We start from the raw sequence: 17,038 nt of genomic DNA, 5'->3' as shown, positions 1-17,038 counted from the left end.
AAATCCTTCAGTCTTGACCAATACTATCCAGAAATGTGAATGTGGTTCACACTTCTGCTTCGTGACACTTGGCCTCTCTGTAGCAACTCTCAGTGACCAAGAACACGTTATACTTCATGATACTATTGAAAGCAGCAGCAGCGAAGTCTGAAACCATGGGTAGATGCCCCTCTGAATGCTGTTACAGATAACTTTTTAAAATCCTCATCAGGTTATTGAGAAGACAGGTTATCTCATTATTTTGTTAGTAGTCAATTATAAATGTCATTTTCCTTAATGATAACATTAATAGTATTGGAAAAGAAAATACAAAGGAGGTGAGTTTTAGTTTCAATCAACTGATTTTAGTTAGAAGTTGTTTTCCACAAATATTCTTCCCTACTGAAAATTTAAAACAAAAAGGTTGGGTTTGAATGGATTTTTTTTTAACGATCTTTGTTTACATAACAAAATTTTTCTTCCCTCCATTTTGCTCTTCTTTCACTTCTCCCCAAGTTACTAGCTTTTTCAAGTAAATCTCAGCTTTCTGGAGTGTAGAAATGTAAGCACTTCTTTCCTTGGGGGAAAGAGGAGTTCATTGCCTTGACAACAATATGATCCATTTTAAAACAACAAGAAAACCATAAAGTCACTCTTAAAACCACCTCTGTCAACACGTAATTTATTGGCAATCATTTTCAGGAAACTATTACAGCTAATAGAAGAATAATTTCAAACACAATGTATTGTGAAAAACATGTCCTAATACATTAAATAACTCTTTGATAGTGATAAACATCCATCATTATGCTATGTTTAATTTACAGTGGAATAAAAGATACTGAAGTCATTTTTTTCATAAAAATGCATAATATCTAGCAAGTTAGACTTCAAAACAAAGAAGAAAACCATGTTATCTGGAACATAACGTGAACAAACATTTTTTAAAATGTGGGGTATCATCTGAAAAGCAATTAGTTACAGTAATTGCTGTCATTTAGCAGCCTTGATTTAAGACCATCCTCACAAACAGTGCCACGCTTCAAGTTAACTTTCAGCAAGACTGAAGAAATGCCTTAACAGTGTGAGTAAGGGAGCCACTCTCTAAGTGAGCTGCTGTGATGTTCCACTCCAACACAACTGTCTACTCCATGGTCTGTTGAGATATTTGTGTGTGTATATATATATATATATATATATATTTGTTGTTAAAAACAAAAACTATACATCAAAGTAAAATGACACATTTTGCTCTCATATTTGGAATTGCTTTAGGTAGCATAAAGATGTGAATTTTTTTTTTTTTTTAATCATAACACAACTTGCTATCCAAACCACCCTTCATCTTTCCAGCCACAACTTTCCCATCCAAAGCAAGTTATGTCCTTTCAAGCGTCAACTGAATTACATTATCATGTCTTAACGTATGGTAAGAACAAATGGGAAACGTTCTTATACTAGTAGAGAGACTGAAGTCTAACTGTCTGGTAGAAGATTACACCTCTCCTGGCAATATGTTTACAGCATTTAGAATTTCAGATTAGATGCCACCATTTTTTCTGCCAAGGACCATCTTCCTCCAACAAGGCAGATGGCACATTCAAGCAACAGGACCAAAGGTATTCAGCTCCCATTGCAAGGGAAAAAACAAAAGATGGGAAACAATGGCTTATTTATTTTTTGAACATCGGCTAGGAGTAACAGGGAAGGAGTAACCTTTTACTGAGCTCGAGGCAAGCCTTGACAAGTGGAAATCTTCTATTTATTTTCAATAGTTTCATTATTTTTTGGTACGTGATATTAAAGAGCCAGAAAGAGATGCAGTCTCACAGCATCATCAACCCCACTGGTAAACAAGAGAAAGTGAGGAAATTCAGGCCACGTATCTGACATTATATGGAGATGATCCTAGGGTTAAATTTACTCCATCCTTCAGGCAGTATCCCCAGTTGCTAGCCATCCATTTAACATCACGAGAAACACGTACACAAATCATAAACCTGAAACGGCTGTCTTACTGTAGTTATAGTGATGTGACCAAAGGTCAAAAAGCCAAAGCATAACATCTGTTTACACCCTCTAACCTCCTTCATTTTAACATCACATTTTCCTTAAGCACTCATATTAAAGGACTGTAAGGCATTCTATTCGTGAGAGTACAACTGCCTGGACAAAGTAGACAGGAATGACTCAAAAAAGCCATATATTGTTTCTCTGCAAGAGGAGAGTGGGGTGGCAGGGTGTGAGGAGTGGAAATTGAAAAACGGTATTGGATATTCTCTCCATTTTTGTTCGTCTGACTCACTGCTTCCATGTAGCCTACACTCTCTTGGCTGTAGGCAAAGGTGGGAAACCCAAGAGAAAAGAGAGGCGGTAAATCTACCAATCCCTGGTACCTCAGCCTACGTGACTTAAAATATGCCACACAACTAATTTTGCACTTGTGACAAACTTTAATCGAAGAGCATATTAATCCTTAATGTGAAACTGTAAAGCAGAAAAGAATTGCCAATAGTGTTCTTCCCAAAACTGTAAGAATGAAAGCCATAAACATCCTTACTATTTAGTAAGTACACGTAGTGATGTACCATAGGCTTAAATGCAGCTTATGGTTCAGAGACATTTATTGCAAATGTTTTGAAGCATTGAGATCAAGGGCATGAAATAGATGAGAAGCATAAAAAACAAAGATACTCAGAAAGATTAAGGAAAAGGCAATCAAGGAGGAATGGAGAAGACATTAATTAAGATGGATAGGAGATGGAGGAAGCCAAAAACAATAGCCAAAATGGAAACCAGAAGACACAGCAGTAATTATAGTTTTGATCCAATACCACTTAAAATAGAACCATTTAATTTCCTCACCTTCCCAAGGAAATGTACATACAGCATATTAGAGACACACAAAAAGTAAGCAATCATGTAATAATGATTTTTGGTAAGATGCGTGTACACATCTTTAAGGTATTCCCTTAAAGGCTCAAAGGACTCTTGCCTATTGACAGGAAAAAAAAAAAAAAAGTATTTTATCAATATTCATTAGCCTCCTATTTTGAATGTATCTAAATGTATTTCGATTTCAACACCTAGTCAGATGCATAATTAGCCAAATGGCTTCTTCACTTGAACTGAATGTTAATTTCCAGATTTCCAATGGGATATGCAAACTGCTTTGAAGAATTGATGGGATGACTGTCATTTGAGTATTTATTTCTTTTTCACAGTATTTCGAAAAACCAATTCCTGAATCAGATCCAACCTTGCTCCTTCTAGAAAACACAAGCTCAATTTTTGTGAAATTCTCTTTGTCTGGCAAAACTACACATCGAATATCCTTCAAACTGTACAACTGAAGGCTGTCAAATTGTGATCGCTGGCATGAAGCATCCAAAAGGTTAGGTGCAGGATAAAAGATACTGTTTTCCCTTAGGAGACCTATATGAGTAGTTGTAAGAACCAGAGATCTATACACATTCTGCTTAGCACAGTCTATTTTCACAGTGGCATACAGCACTACTTGAATATCAGCTAACGAAGGTTTAATACATCCCATATTTTCATGGAGTAAGTAAGCCAGATCAGCTAATATTGTTCTGAATTTACAGGTCAAAAGTACTCCATTTGATAAAACTAAGTCATTTACTTCTGACGTCCAGTCAAGTGACATCCGCATCAAATCATCTTTCAAGAGCTGATGATTTAAATAAACAGCATCCTCCGTTGTAGAAATCAAAATGCTCATTATGTCATGGCAAATTCTGTGAGTGTAGTGCTTGTTATAAGTAAATATTGTGAGCAAATCATCTTCAGCAGAAAGAAGACTCACACTCTGTCCAGCAAAGCCAACATGAATCTCCCTTATTGCGATGACTGGAACCTCATGAAATATTGACAAGGAACTCTGACAGATGTCTTGCTTGACTGATGAAACAACAACATATAAAACAGAGCTGAACAAGAGCAAGCAAGCAGGTTCTGGATCAGGATTTTTGTGATTGCTAACAGCGAGCCAATAGATACCTTTCAACTCCTCCATACTAATACAAATTTGAGGCAGGGCACAGGTCAAAAATTCGAGCACTTTTTCCAGAGAACAGACCTGGAGTTTCAAAAAGACATCAGAAAAATGCAGAAATGTCTGTCTTAACACAAGACTATTTTCCAGCTCTTCATTTTTACAACCGCATACGCATCCTTCAGTGGGCTTTCTCACATGGGCATCTGAGATTCCTGTGCTTCCACACATCATGACATTCTCTTGCACAGGGGATTCAAGCCGAAAATTTTCAGTATGAGCTTTGGTGTCATCACTACAGTGGGATACATCTTGATTCATATCAGACTTGAAGAATACATCTACTTGCAAGTTTCTTATAAGTGGCAGACGTTTTATTAATGATACCGCTTGTGCACATCTCTCGCTTTTGTCACACAAACTTCCCAACTCCTTAATTTGTTTAGAAACCAAGGTACTGTTGAGCAGCTGACTGCTGGTATCTTTGTAAAGGCAGGAAAGCTTACTGAAAACATATCCCAGACCACAGGCACTTTCTGGTCTGACATCCAAATGAGAACCTATTGAAGAAATCAAATCAGAGTTTTTTTCATTTGGAAGCTGAGAACTACTAGACTGGTCTTCCATTGCCTGTTGCTCTGTCTTAAATGGTCTGTTTTCTTTACAAGTTCCAGAGTGTATGTTAGACTGAGAAAAGACAAGGCATGATGTGCTGTTAAAACCAGCTTGCTCATTAGCACACATTAAGAATCCTAAAGGAGACAGCTGTTGCAAGTGGGAACAATCAGATTCAGCTCTTGAGCTGTCACAATCCTGAGAAGTAATTATTTCATTGTCAAAATGATTGAAATTTTCAAACTTGCAGAGTGAGTAAGCCACATTATTTAAGTCATGACTTGGTAAAGAAGTAGATAAAACGTTCTGATAAGGAACGTTCTTACTCTTTAAAGTATTACTACTTTCAGAGTGAGTTAAACTACTTTCAGTGTCACAGAGACAAGCAAAGCTCTCCTGTTCTGAATTACCCCTTTCATTCTCAAATGCCTTTTCTGATGTAAAGGGGAAGGAGATTCTTCCAAGCATGGAAAAGAAATTCCACATCTCTGTATGTTCCTTCTGTCTGTTATGATCTGTTACTCCTGCGTTTTCTCCAAGCAACTCAGAAGCACATTTGTCATCTTTGGAAATAAATGGAAAGTCATAATGTGGCTGCCACTGTTGACTTTTCTGTTAAAAATGTCAAAAGAAGAAAACAAATGTCTTTAAAAGTCTTCTGATTTGAAAATTTATTTAATTCAGATTTGATTTTGATTCTATTTGTACAATCATCCGAAATTTGTACAATTGCATAATCTCCCAAAATTAGAGAGAGAAAAATCAAACAAAACTGATTGAGGTCTGATTCAGGAATGGTTGATCTTCCCAGCCCACCACTGCTTTTCCTTTTTACAGTATCCATTTCACTTGGTTTATATTTGTTTTACTCAAAAAACACAGGGAAGTCAAAGGACAATGCAGAAATGTATAAGACCTTTATTATTTTTCCACACATGCACAAAAAAGGAATCCTGTACTATCAAGACCGTGCAATAACAAGCACAAGATAATGTCAGAAGTCCAAGATAGTTTAAAAATAACAGTGGAAAAGTCCAAAAGAAAAAAAAAAAGTCCAAATGAGAAGGGTTGCAGTCCTCCTCCTTTTAAGGTTTAAATCCATAAGGTTATTTAGGAATTACTCTCTGAGTCAAGTAATTAACAACACTTCAAACAAGTTAAGCAACCGAATACAGTGGGAGGGGTCTAAGCTCAATTTAGGAATGCAGGTAGTAATCCTTCATGACATTCAGGTAAATTTGCCCAATGCTACTGCTATCATCACAAACATCCATACAGTAGCGAGTTTACGATGAGTCACAAAATGTTTGAATTCAGAATACCACTACACAATCTCCTTATTAAATGCTTTTATCCTCTAAAAATCAGGAAAGGGATACTGTTCCAAATCAAGATCATGACAAAGCAAGGAAGAAACATCCACAACAACAACACGCCTTTCAAATAAGGAAAAAGCTGTGCCCAACCTAAAAAAAAATCACTCTAATTGCAAGCTAGAAAAATAAATTGCTGTCTCTATTAGCCATTAATCTTGCTGTGAATTCAAAATTCTAATTATGCAGCTAAACATTAAGAAATTTAATTACAGGGCATGCCATAATTTAAGGCAACCACTTCATTCTAACAAATTATGACCTACCTCATACTTCAGCTTGCGCTGAACAGTGCCATTATTAAGTCTCTCATTATCCTAAGAACAAAAAAGATACAGGTTATTATTAAATAAAGTGCCTTTCTTGTGTAAGTTCATTTAAAAGTACTTATAGGAAGAGACGTTATTTTTAATAGCTAAAAATAACTGTTTTCTTATATTTATTAAACCACTGGCATAGAAGTCAATCCAGCCAGTCCTCAGATGAATCCTATTATCGGTTTTTAAATGAGCATTTGTTTCCAGTGTAAACGGTTACAGTTCTCCTGAAGGAAATTTTATCCATGTATTTTAAAGGTATAAAATGAAAATCGTGATTCCACCTGCAAGCTTGTTATTACCATTTACACAATCCTCATTGAAAAGAACTGGAATAGAACGTGATACAGACACTAGAAAATAAGAACAGCAAAATCTAAAACTGATAGCCCTGACTTACTGGTTGATTTTTTTTGGGGGGGGGGGAAGTATGTGCAGGAAAACATGAAAATTATTGAACAACAATAAAATCAGTGGTTACACACAGTACATTGAAGGTCAGGATTTCCTACCAGTCACTGCTCACCTTAAAACTTTCTGTAGACCAGAACAGGGTACCATCATTATCCTCAGCTTTATGATGAATATTTTGGAGCCTTCGCTGCACTTCTTGTTCAATAAAGGCATTTATCCTGTAAGACATAGCAAAGTATGAAGCAAAATAAATATATATATATATATATATATGTATATATATTCTTAGATAAAATTTAAGACAAGTTAAAAGACTCTCTGAAACACTTAGGAACCCTAAACACTGCACAACTCTTAATTGTCAGGCTTAACATTAGACCATCCTTATCCCTCGAGGAATGTGGAATTTTGAGCAAGTGTTCATTTAACAGACAAAGGTTAACAAATTTGTTATCACAATTACACAATTCAATGGGCCACAGGTTGAGACACTGCTTTGCATAAAACTCTATGCACAAGTAGGAGTGAGGGTAAGATGGATGAGGAAGAAACAGAAGGCTGGGGTTGCATCTTTATTACTTAATGGTTTGCTTTTATCAATTTTGCAATGTAGTCAACTTTTGGTCTTCAAACAGAAAGAATGATCCAAAAGTTGGTATTAATGACTTCATGTATAAGTGTAAAAAGAATAAAGAGGAAAAATAATAGATTTTAAATAACTGTGGGCAACTGTCTTGTTAAAAAAGGCTTAATATGATTTACTTTATCACTTTTACTGTACATAAAGCAATACCATATAGACAAGCAACTGTAAACACAAAACCAACTTAAATACATTTATGTCTAGAGATTCACAAAACTCTACTGAAAAACAAATTGCACAAGAGCAACAAATAAGTCTGCTGGTTATTTAAAGTATAGCAAAATAATTTTATTTCCAGACTACTCTTTAGGTACAGTTACAGAATTTAATTCCAGTTCAACCCTAGAAGAACAGAACTTTCAAAATATTTCTTTTCATATCAACAAGTTGTAGAAGTACAGGTTACCTACCTATCATCAACTAGTGGAGCAGAGGGTGGCTGTGGCTTTGTTGGACTGGTAGGAGAATTGGTATGGGACAGTCTCTCTTCTAATGTTCCATGATTTCCTTTCTGACCACCATCACCCTCATAAATTTTTTGCTTCAGCTGCTGAATTTCCTGGTCCAGGCTACAAAGACATCTTAAAATGTAATTCATGTTGTCTGTATTAAGGTACCACTGATTCCCACAGTTCTTATAAGATGTGCTGTATTTACACTGAGAAACATGTTATATCTGAACTATTAATATTTATGAAGATAAGAGCATACTAATTGTTCTTTAAGCACATTTAGATAGGAAAATAAAGATGGCTCAAAAAACACATTCCAACAGCAATGCTAAGCTAAATAAAACAACTTCATAAACCTCCAACACAAGTGGTATCTAACTCAGCACATTAAATATTAATTCAGAAAGGCTAAACTTATCTAATGAGATCATTTGAATAAAACTCTCCTCATTACAGAACTCTACCAATTATGTCAGTTATTCGGCTTCTAGGTTGAAGTAAACGAATAAATAGGGAAAAAAATGAAGTAACTCAAAATACAGTAATAATAAAAACAACAACAACAACCCAAGACAACAATGTGGAAGGTCATATTTATAAGAAAATCTTAAAATTGTGTACTATACACATAAATCTTACTCTTTTTTCAGCTATTCTTTTCTGCATATATATTTTTGAAAATTTACCAACAAAAGTCTAGTATTTATTTTCCATACGTTATAAATCACCTTTTGAAATGGAAACCTCCTCACTTTCTCTAACGAATAAATTTTGTAACAGCCAGATTTATGCACACAATAGAATATGTAAAATCAGATACAGTATTTTTGACCGAAAATGCCTGAGACATCTGGTATAAAATAAGAAGCACTTCTTGCAATATTTATCATTTAGTCAAATTAAACCATATTATAACAAAGTAATCTGCAGAATAGCTTTCACTTATAATGTAGCTGAGATTAGATTAGTAACACAGTAATAATCTTCCTCATTTCCATTACAACTTTTGTCTCCAAAGGTAATTGTTTTTCTACGGGTTACTCGAAAATTAAAGAGTAAAAGTTCCTTGCAAAGAGTAAAAGTTCCTGCAAAAGGAGTGGAAAGCATGCAAAGTAGGGATTCGAACATTTTAACTGCAATTACAAATATCAAAATTGAAGTACAATGCTACAGCTACTTTATTCCTTCCTGGAGGTTAAAACTGAAAATTGAAGAGCGAGTACAAATGCTGCGGCTTAGGCAAGAGTAAAGCAGGCTGAATTGTTACTTCATTTTTAGAGTACTTTTTGCAGCACAGCCAGAAGCCATCTGTTTCTTTTGATTAGCAGCAAAACAATCTTGCATCCTGAGGGCAAGTGGATGGGAGATGGCTGATGGATATGGGGGAGTGTTTGCATCTATGGAAAATCAATTTAACCACAAAAATCACAATTATATTAAGGCAACATAGCTTATCTCTTCATTTGTAAACATCCTACTATCAAAAGATATCATTTCCTACAGTTATAAGCTTATCCAGCTGTGCGATGCATCCGCCAGTAAGTGCACTGAATTGCTCCTTGCCCCTTTTGCGCGATGCATCCCATCGCCTCAAACATGGCTCTGAAGTTGCTTTGTGCTCATTCTGCAGCCCCAAATTTCTGCCAATAAAGACAAAGTGCGGGTGCATAATTCCAGTATGAATTAGCTCCAAGTTATCATTTTGGGGGTCATCCTTGTAGGTGAAAGGATTTTGAGCCGGCATATTATGCAAACTGGAAAAACATTTTATCCAGTTATGATGGACTTAGCCACATAGAACATTTCAGATGGATATTGAATTTAAACATTTTTAGATAGCTAACAGATTTGAACCTCTTTTTCTGAAGCACACCGTTACAAAATATTATCTAGATAAATAATAAGCAGCACATACAGTTCATATGCTTACTAGGGTCCAAGACATTATTTACTATGAAGTGTAAACTTGAACACTTGTGCACAAGGGTTATATAAATATTCTGAAGTATTTAACATACTATCATGTATCTTAAGATTTTCTTTTGCTACAACATTCATAAAAAGTTAGCTATCCTTGTGAGTGCATAAATGATATTCCGAACAAAATTATTCAGGCCCCTGGGCCCCTCACTGAATGACTACAAAGTTTTATTCAGTTTGTGCAAGAGGTCTTTAAAGTTAACAACAACAACAAAAATAGACCTTTTCACTTCTTTGGAATCTTTTTCTAACCTAATTTTTCTAGCTGACAACATATTTTTCCCACTTATTACACAAACCAGCAATACCTTGAGGGCTAGCTAAGAAGCTGTCTATTTTTGTGGAACCTCCAGTTGTTTATAGCTGGCTTTATTCAAGCGAGATGCTCAGTGTAGAAAAGTAGATTACATGTTCTTCAAGACAATTATGAAAAATATAGGCAAATAGCCACAACAAAATGATAACTCAGTATTGAAAAAGCCTAACTAAAATCCACACAATGTAGCTTTACATGTGGAAAGAGTGACCTAAAGACCAGGGTGTAAAAAGGAATTATCATCTCCTGATAACAGTTTAAAATAAACAAGATACAGAAGAGTTCATCAGTTTTGCTATAAGTAAGTATGTTTTTGGTGATTTTTCTCATCAAGCATCTGGTTTGAAGTACTTCTGAAAGAAGAATCAGGTAATCACTGGAATATTAAAAAAACAACAAATCTAATTCTACCTCAAGAAAAACAAAATCATTCTTTCACCAATAATGACAAGTTTTCAAGCTCTTGTGTTAGCAAATCAGACAACGCCTTTTTAAAATGCTAATTTTGCCCTTCTTCCAGACTGCATGGATTGAATCCAGTAACCCCAGTGGATTTTTGCTCGGGCCAAAAATACAATAAAATTCTTCCTCTCCTGCGAAGGAAGAACCCTCCTTACCTGAAACACTTTCCTCTGAGCCTTCTATACTTAGCACAAATACTAGGCTATAGTTCCAAATATCACATGTGTAGCTGATGACATTGCTTCTGTACCTAAAAGGGTTTGTCATAACATAGGGCTGTATCAAAGCAGATGTGTATTTTCAAATAAGTTTGAAAAACACCAACAAATTTTACACAGATATATGGCTAGTCTACTTTATTTAGCCCTAAAGCCAGTAACAAAACATTAAACATTACACTGGTTTACTTGGAATACCAGGAGCGTTCCACACATCAGCTGAGAGAGACAGTTGGCAATCTACCTTGACTATCAATCTCCAAATCTTGAACCACCATATAGCTTGCTACCAATAAAGAAACAAAATGCTACACATAAATATTTTAATAAAAAGAAACTTGTATAATAGCACATGCATTTGTAAGGGCTGAGCATGGGGTTGGCTGAGCTTTCTAAATAGGTAAAAACAACTTAACTGAATGCTGTGATGGCTCATGCAAGTACTATACTGCAGGGGATGGGTTAAATATCCAAACAGAAATCAATGAGCAGGCAAGAATCTTTTAAAAAGCAATACGCAATCTCAATTCTGGGTAAACTACTTGAAACAATAAGAAACTCAAACAGTGGGACACAGAACAAGCTGCCCTCTCAAAATCTAAGCGATAAAAATGATTTACTTTTTGTGAATCGCAGGTCCTAAAAACTGAAGCTATTGTAACACTTACCGTTCCCGGTCTTGTTCAAGGGCTTTTTGCTCAGCTTCTAGACTAGCCTGCAGACCTGCCTGCTCGCTGCAGCTGTTGTTCAAGGTAGCAAGCTTCTGTTTCTGCTCTTCAATTTCAAAGTCTATTGTAGAACGACGCTGCAAAGCAGAATGCCTCCTTTCTAACTTAGCAACAGCTTGTTCCAGTGCCTCTCTCTGCTGTTTTTCCCTTGATTCAAGGATTTCTTTTTCCTTCTTCCGAACTTTTTCTTCCTGCCGAGCTACATTGGCTGTGAATTCAAATGTTTCTTGAAGCTGCTGCAACTGATTTGTGCTAGCTCTATATTGTGCAAGCTGCTCTTCTTTTTCTTCTATTTCTTTCTCTATTTGATAGAGAGTATTATCTAATCCTAAGAAGCCCCTATCGAGGACTTCAGAAGCTCTTTGCTTTTCTTCCAGCAGTGCTGGCAAATGATTACTCTTCAGGTACTCAAGCTGCCGTACTTTAGATTGAAGCCTGTATTCCGCTGTCTTTATCTTGTCAAATTCGTCAGCCTTGAGTACAGCATCTGCAAAGTTTTCATCTTTCTTTAAATTTACATGTTCTTCCTGTGCAAATTTTAAGTGTTCTACAGCTCCTTTTTCATGTGCAATTTCCTTTTCTAGGTGATCCATTTGTTGAACTAAATCTTTTTCCAAAATAGTCAACTGTTCTAGTTGTTTCCTTTTAAACTCTATGAAACTATCCTGTGCTTTTTCTAACTCTTCGCAGTTTTCATCACCTTCAGATCGGGCTTCCTTGACTTTCAAAAGAGATTCCCTGATATCTTCAAGATCTCTTTTCTCTTCTTCAAGTCTTTGTACATCCCCTCTCTTCAGGAGCTGTATCATGACCTGCTTTTCTCGAAGCTGTTCTTCTAGATGAGCCACAAGCATCACCTGCTCCCTTTCTTGTTCTTCAAGCCTCTTTTTTTCTGATTCCAGCTTAACATATTGTTCATCCTTCTCCTTTTTAAGTTTTTCTAATTCTCGGAAAATCTGCATTTTCTCTTCTTTTTCATTATGATTAAGTTCTTGTAGGCGCTGCAATTCCTCTTTGACACGGGCAAAAATTTCTTCCTGCTGCTTCTTCTTTTGAAGCTCTATCTCCTGTTGTTCCCGCAATCTCTCTTCTTCAAATTTTTCTTTTTCAGCCAGCAAATCCTTTAACCTGCTCTCAATGTGAACACTTCTGCGTTTCAGACTCTCTTCCTGTTTTCGAATTTGCAGCTGTACTATTTCTGTTTCTTTGCGCTGTGACTCTACTTCTTGTTGCATTCTTACAAGTTCTGCTTTGTCAGATCTTTGTTTCTCCTCCATTTCTTCTATTTGTTTCCTACAAGAAAACATTTACATGAAATACATCAAACCCTTTTGTTTGTTTTGTCCAAAAGACAATATATCACTTAGAAGTTAAAAAGTTTTGGACAGAGATTTTGCAGCACATACCACAATTTTATATATATATTTTTTAATACTTTTGTTTTGCTGCAGGTTAATCTTATCCTTCTTGGAAGTAACTCAATCCTTGAGAAAATGGCACAGATTCATATAATTTATTTCAACATGTAATGTTGTGGATACATTAAATTCTAAGAAAACATGTTAGATAGCATTTATGTTGGTAGAATAACGTTAGACTATATTAGCTTTATCCAATCCAATAAGAATATTGATAGAGCGCACAGTGAAAAATAACCGTATATATTTTTACGCATGCACACTTATTTTCATACAAACAGAAGTTAATAAAAGGACTTGGTGTGAAATTTGCCTCACCAAATTTGAGTCAACAGATGAATTGAAACAATGTCTTCTCTTTTTGCGAACCCAACTGATTTTTTGATAAACGGGAATATAAGCTTAGGAACAGATGGAGTTGAAAGACAAATTTAAGACAAAGTATGGCCCATGCAATAACTCTTTTAAAGGTTCTAATGGAATCCAAGTGAGGAAAGACTGAGACTTGAAGATGCCACAATTACCCCTACACTACAATCACCTGAATACACATAGAAACAACCTGTAGTCCCTTGGTTAGTTTGGAAGAAGTTAAAATCTGATTGATTAGAGCACAAACAAAGCAACTTCAATGTAATCTGAATTCAAAGTCTATCAACATAACAAAGAGGATAAGATCAGTGATTCTACTGCATCATTTTCTGAAAGACATCTTCCAATTGCTCAGAGTTTGGGTGGGATTTGTGTGTTTTGTTTTGTTTTTTTGTATTTATTTTGAGTTTATTTAACTTGGTCCAACTATATAAAAACTCTTTCAAAACTGAGCAAGCAGTATAAAGTGGAGAAGGCAGAAAATGTCTTTCAGCTTATGAATCTAATCAATGCTGTGATCTGCAACAAGGTGAGATCTCTTACTTGTAAAATCTTAGCAGATATGATGAGCCAGAAAAATCAGCTTAGTTCTCCAGCTGATAGCAATGCTTTATTTTTTGTTTTGAACTGATTGCTAAATGGCATTCTGATAAGTATTATTAGCATGCCATGCCATCGTAGAAGCTTTATTTACAAGAAGCAGAGTTCACAGATTAATCAAGATTCAATCCAAAAATGACTGGAGCATAAAAAAGATCCAGGTAAAGAGCCTCATTTGTTGTCTTTAAAATAATGCCATGAAACCTAAGAGCAAGAATAATATACTACATTTATATTGTCCACTCTCCATATATCTTTCTGTTTGGTATTCCCTCTGCTAAAGATCACTGTTATCTACAATGAAGCTTGTCCATAAGAATAACTAATCCATAAGAATTGACAATTCTTAAAGGAAATGACAAAACTTTCAGAGGAAAAAAGAAAGAGGGATAAGAATATTTATATCAGGACACCCTACTTACTAATACCATGATTCAAAATTATTTAAATGAGTCCACAACGTTCTCTCTCTCTCTATATATATATACACATGCGTGTGTGTACTTATATACAAACAAGTATACTTAAAGACCAGAACGTTACCTTTTACTTTCTAATTTTTCAAGCTCCTCTCGTTGTTGTCTCTCAAATTCTAGCCTGATTTAGGAAAAAAATAAAATAAAATCTTGAATATATATGAGCAAGATACACAATTATGTAATTCACAATGATTATTATAACAATGATGCAAATGAAAAGTTTTATAAAACTACTTTCTACAGTAAAAGAAAGTATTTCCTTCATTAGGGTTACAAATTAGGTATCATGCTGTCTGACACTTAAGTACAAACAGAAAAGTGAATGAATTTCTGGGGGAAAAAGACTATTTAAAAAGTTAAGATAAACAAGACAAATGATTAGCGTAGCCTCTGCAAGTTAACTACATGCGGACATGGCAATCAGTACATAGGAATTGAATTTCTCTACCTTAAACAGATCGGTCCTTTTACAGGGAAAAGACTGCCATGGGAGGTAGGGGGAAACAGAGCAATCAATTAAGAGAGGAATTGATAGCAAAAACATATTAGCAGTACAGACTATTTTAACATCACCAGCAGTTTGTTTTATTACAGGTTAAATCGGTTAGATTCATGGAACAGTCAATCACACTACAATTCAAAGTAAAATTTAAATAGTTATTCTTTCTTAACATGTTTTACAAGTGCGAATGATAGTTAATCGATGCTCATAATCCTATGGTTTATTAGCTTGGCCAATTCTGAGAAGGGAGTGAGCTACGGAACTATTCTACAGCATATGCCTGCAATTCTTCCTTTTCCTCCCAAGAAAAGAAGCATTACTATGATGTGATCAGTGAGGCTGAAAAAATTCATACTCCTGTAAAGTGAAACATTCATGGACAGAACACAATACAAGCCCATTTATCTAAAATATTTTGAGATTTTAATATGTTTAGCTTGATAAGGTTCTGAATAATTACAAGAGAGTATTTTCTGTCTTTTTAATATCAGCTCTTATTACAGTTGTACAGAAGTCTCTTATTTTAATTTCCTTTGAAAGATTTGTATTCTTTAAGGCAATCTTCCAAAGGAAATAGTCTCTGTGCTTTTTTTAAGCATAAAGAACCTATATATGAGCTGAAGTACTCAACCAAATACACAAATATTCAGTTATTTCAGAGCTGGTACATCTTAAGGAGTTCACAGGTGAGAGAAATGCTGAAAAAAAAAAATGCAAGACTGCACCACAAGCTAACTTCAATTATTTGAGGAACTGCACTTTAAGATATCATGACTTCAATTATGTAGGCATGTGTTTTAAATGTAAGGTATATTTTAATATCTCTTACTAAAATCACACAACTGTCTGAAAGGAGTTATCCTTGGAAACGTGGAAAATACAACGCTAATGTAATGTTTATAAAATAATTCAAGTAAACTTTGACTCCAAAGTGCTTAAGAAGCATCTTTCTAACCATTGGAATAATAGAGAAACACTAATTTAAAAAATTCCGTTTTTCCCCATTTTAGATTGTTATACACAACTCCAGATATTCAAAGCCTTCATATAAATTTCTCACCAAGACCCCTTTACATTTACATTAAGATCATGTCTAAGATGGGCACTTGTAGCCGCTATCTCAATGCCACAGCACAAGAAGAGATAACTTAAGTATATTTCATCAATTTCTGTAGTAGTAGTGCAAAATTCACAAAGTTATGCAAGAGCAAGTACAAAAGCAATCTTAAGAGACCTTCAGAAAGCAAAAGTCTTGTTCAATGGTTACTAAGCTTTCTTCTTTTTTAAGCTATACCTGATAATCCCTCACTGTAGCTAGTCTGCCTCTGGAATTCATAGCTGCTAGCTCTCACTTCTTAGTTAGGGCTTGGCTGTCACTATATTCATCGTTATTTCAGTCCAAAATAATATAGAGCCGAGGGATTTGGAGTCTGGAAATGCAGATTTCCATTAAGCACTGTCAGATGTAAACCATCTATGCTAAGAGAGTTGGCAGAGACGATTTACAAGTATTCCCATGCTTAGTTAAGCCACAGTGAAGTAAAACATTGCAGATCTGCTGACATAATTCAAAAACCCAGAGCAAAATCTTTTGATATTGTGACACTTCTATAAAACACATAATTTGACAAACATATTTTATATCTACATAAAAATGGTAACTGGTTTTTGATAGAGATCTTATACATGGAAAGTGAGCCATCATAGCAATCACTGATATAAAAACATGTGAGCAGTGAAAACTCCCTGGTTTTCTCCTTGATTAAGCATCTCTATCACCTTCGCCAGTCATGTGAAGGCAACAAGCTTTATCTTACACTGAAATGAAACTAGAGCTGCTCAAAGGGTTGTTCAGAAAAGACAGGAATGAGCTACACAGAAATAGTTTCTTCTTCAGTGTAACTGGCTATTTCCCAAAGCAAATACAGATCACCATCAACATCCCAATCAGCAGCTTCCAAACATTACATCTAGCTGCTCTAAAAATGTATATTTAATGAATTTTAGACAAGTGAAAAATAGTCCTGTGAACAGACGGCCTAACGCAGCCTTGTGTATTGCTGCTTATTTAGGTTCAGTGATGCCTAAGATGGTCTGAGCTCCACTGAAGGCTCTCCTCCCACACGGATATTCAGTGTCTTTGTTCTCTACCAAC

General features: G+C 35.3%; 1 protein-coding gene across 1 annotated transcript in view; it reads right to left on the bottom strand.

The window, feature by feature from the left end:
* KIF16B (kinesin family member 16B) overlaps positions 1-17,038 on the bottom strand; it is a 140,599-nt gene that overhangs the window by 48,957 nt on the left and 74,604 nt on the right. The window contains 5 exon segments of the mRNA XM_040553185.1: positions 6,249-6,299; positions 6,826-6,931; positions 7,767-7,925; positions 11,453-12,805; positions 14,446-14,499. Coding sequence (XP_040409119.1) covers positions 6,249-6,299; positions 6,826-6,931; positions 7,767-7,925; positions 11,453-12,805; positions 14,446-14,499 — 1,723 coding nt within the window.

Source organism: Cygnus olor, chromosome 3 (assembly GCF_009769625.2).
Source record: "Cygnus olor isolate bCygOlo1 chromosome 3, bCygOlo1.pri.v2, whole genome shotgun sequence".
Lineage (NCBI taxonomy): Eukaryota > Metazoa > Chordata > Aves > Anseriformes > Anatidae > Cygnus > Cygnus olor.
The sequence above is the reverse complement of the archived record's forward strand: the minus strand, read 5'-3'. Positions and strand labels throughout refer to the sequence as shown.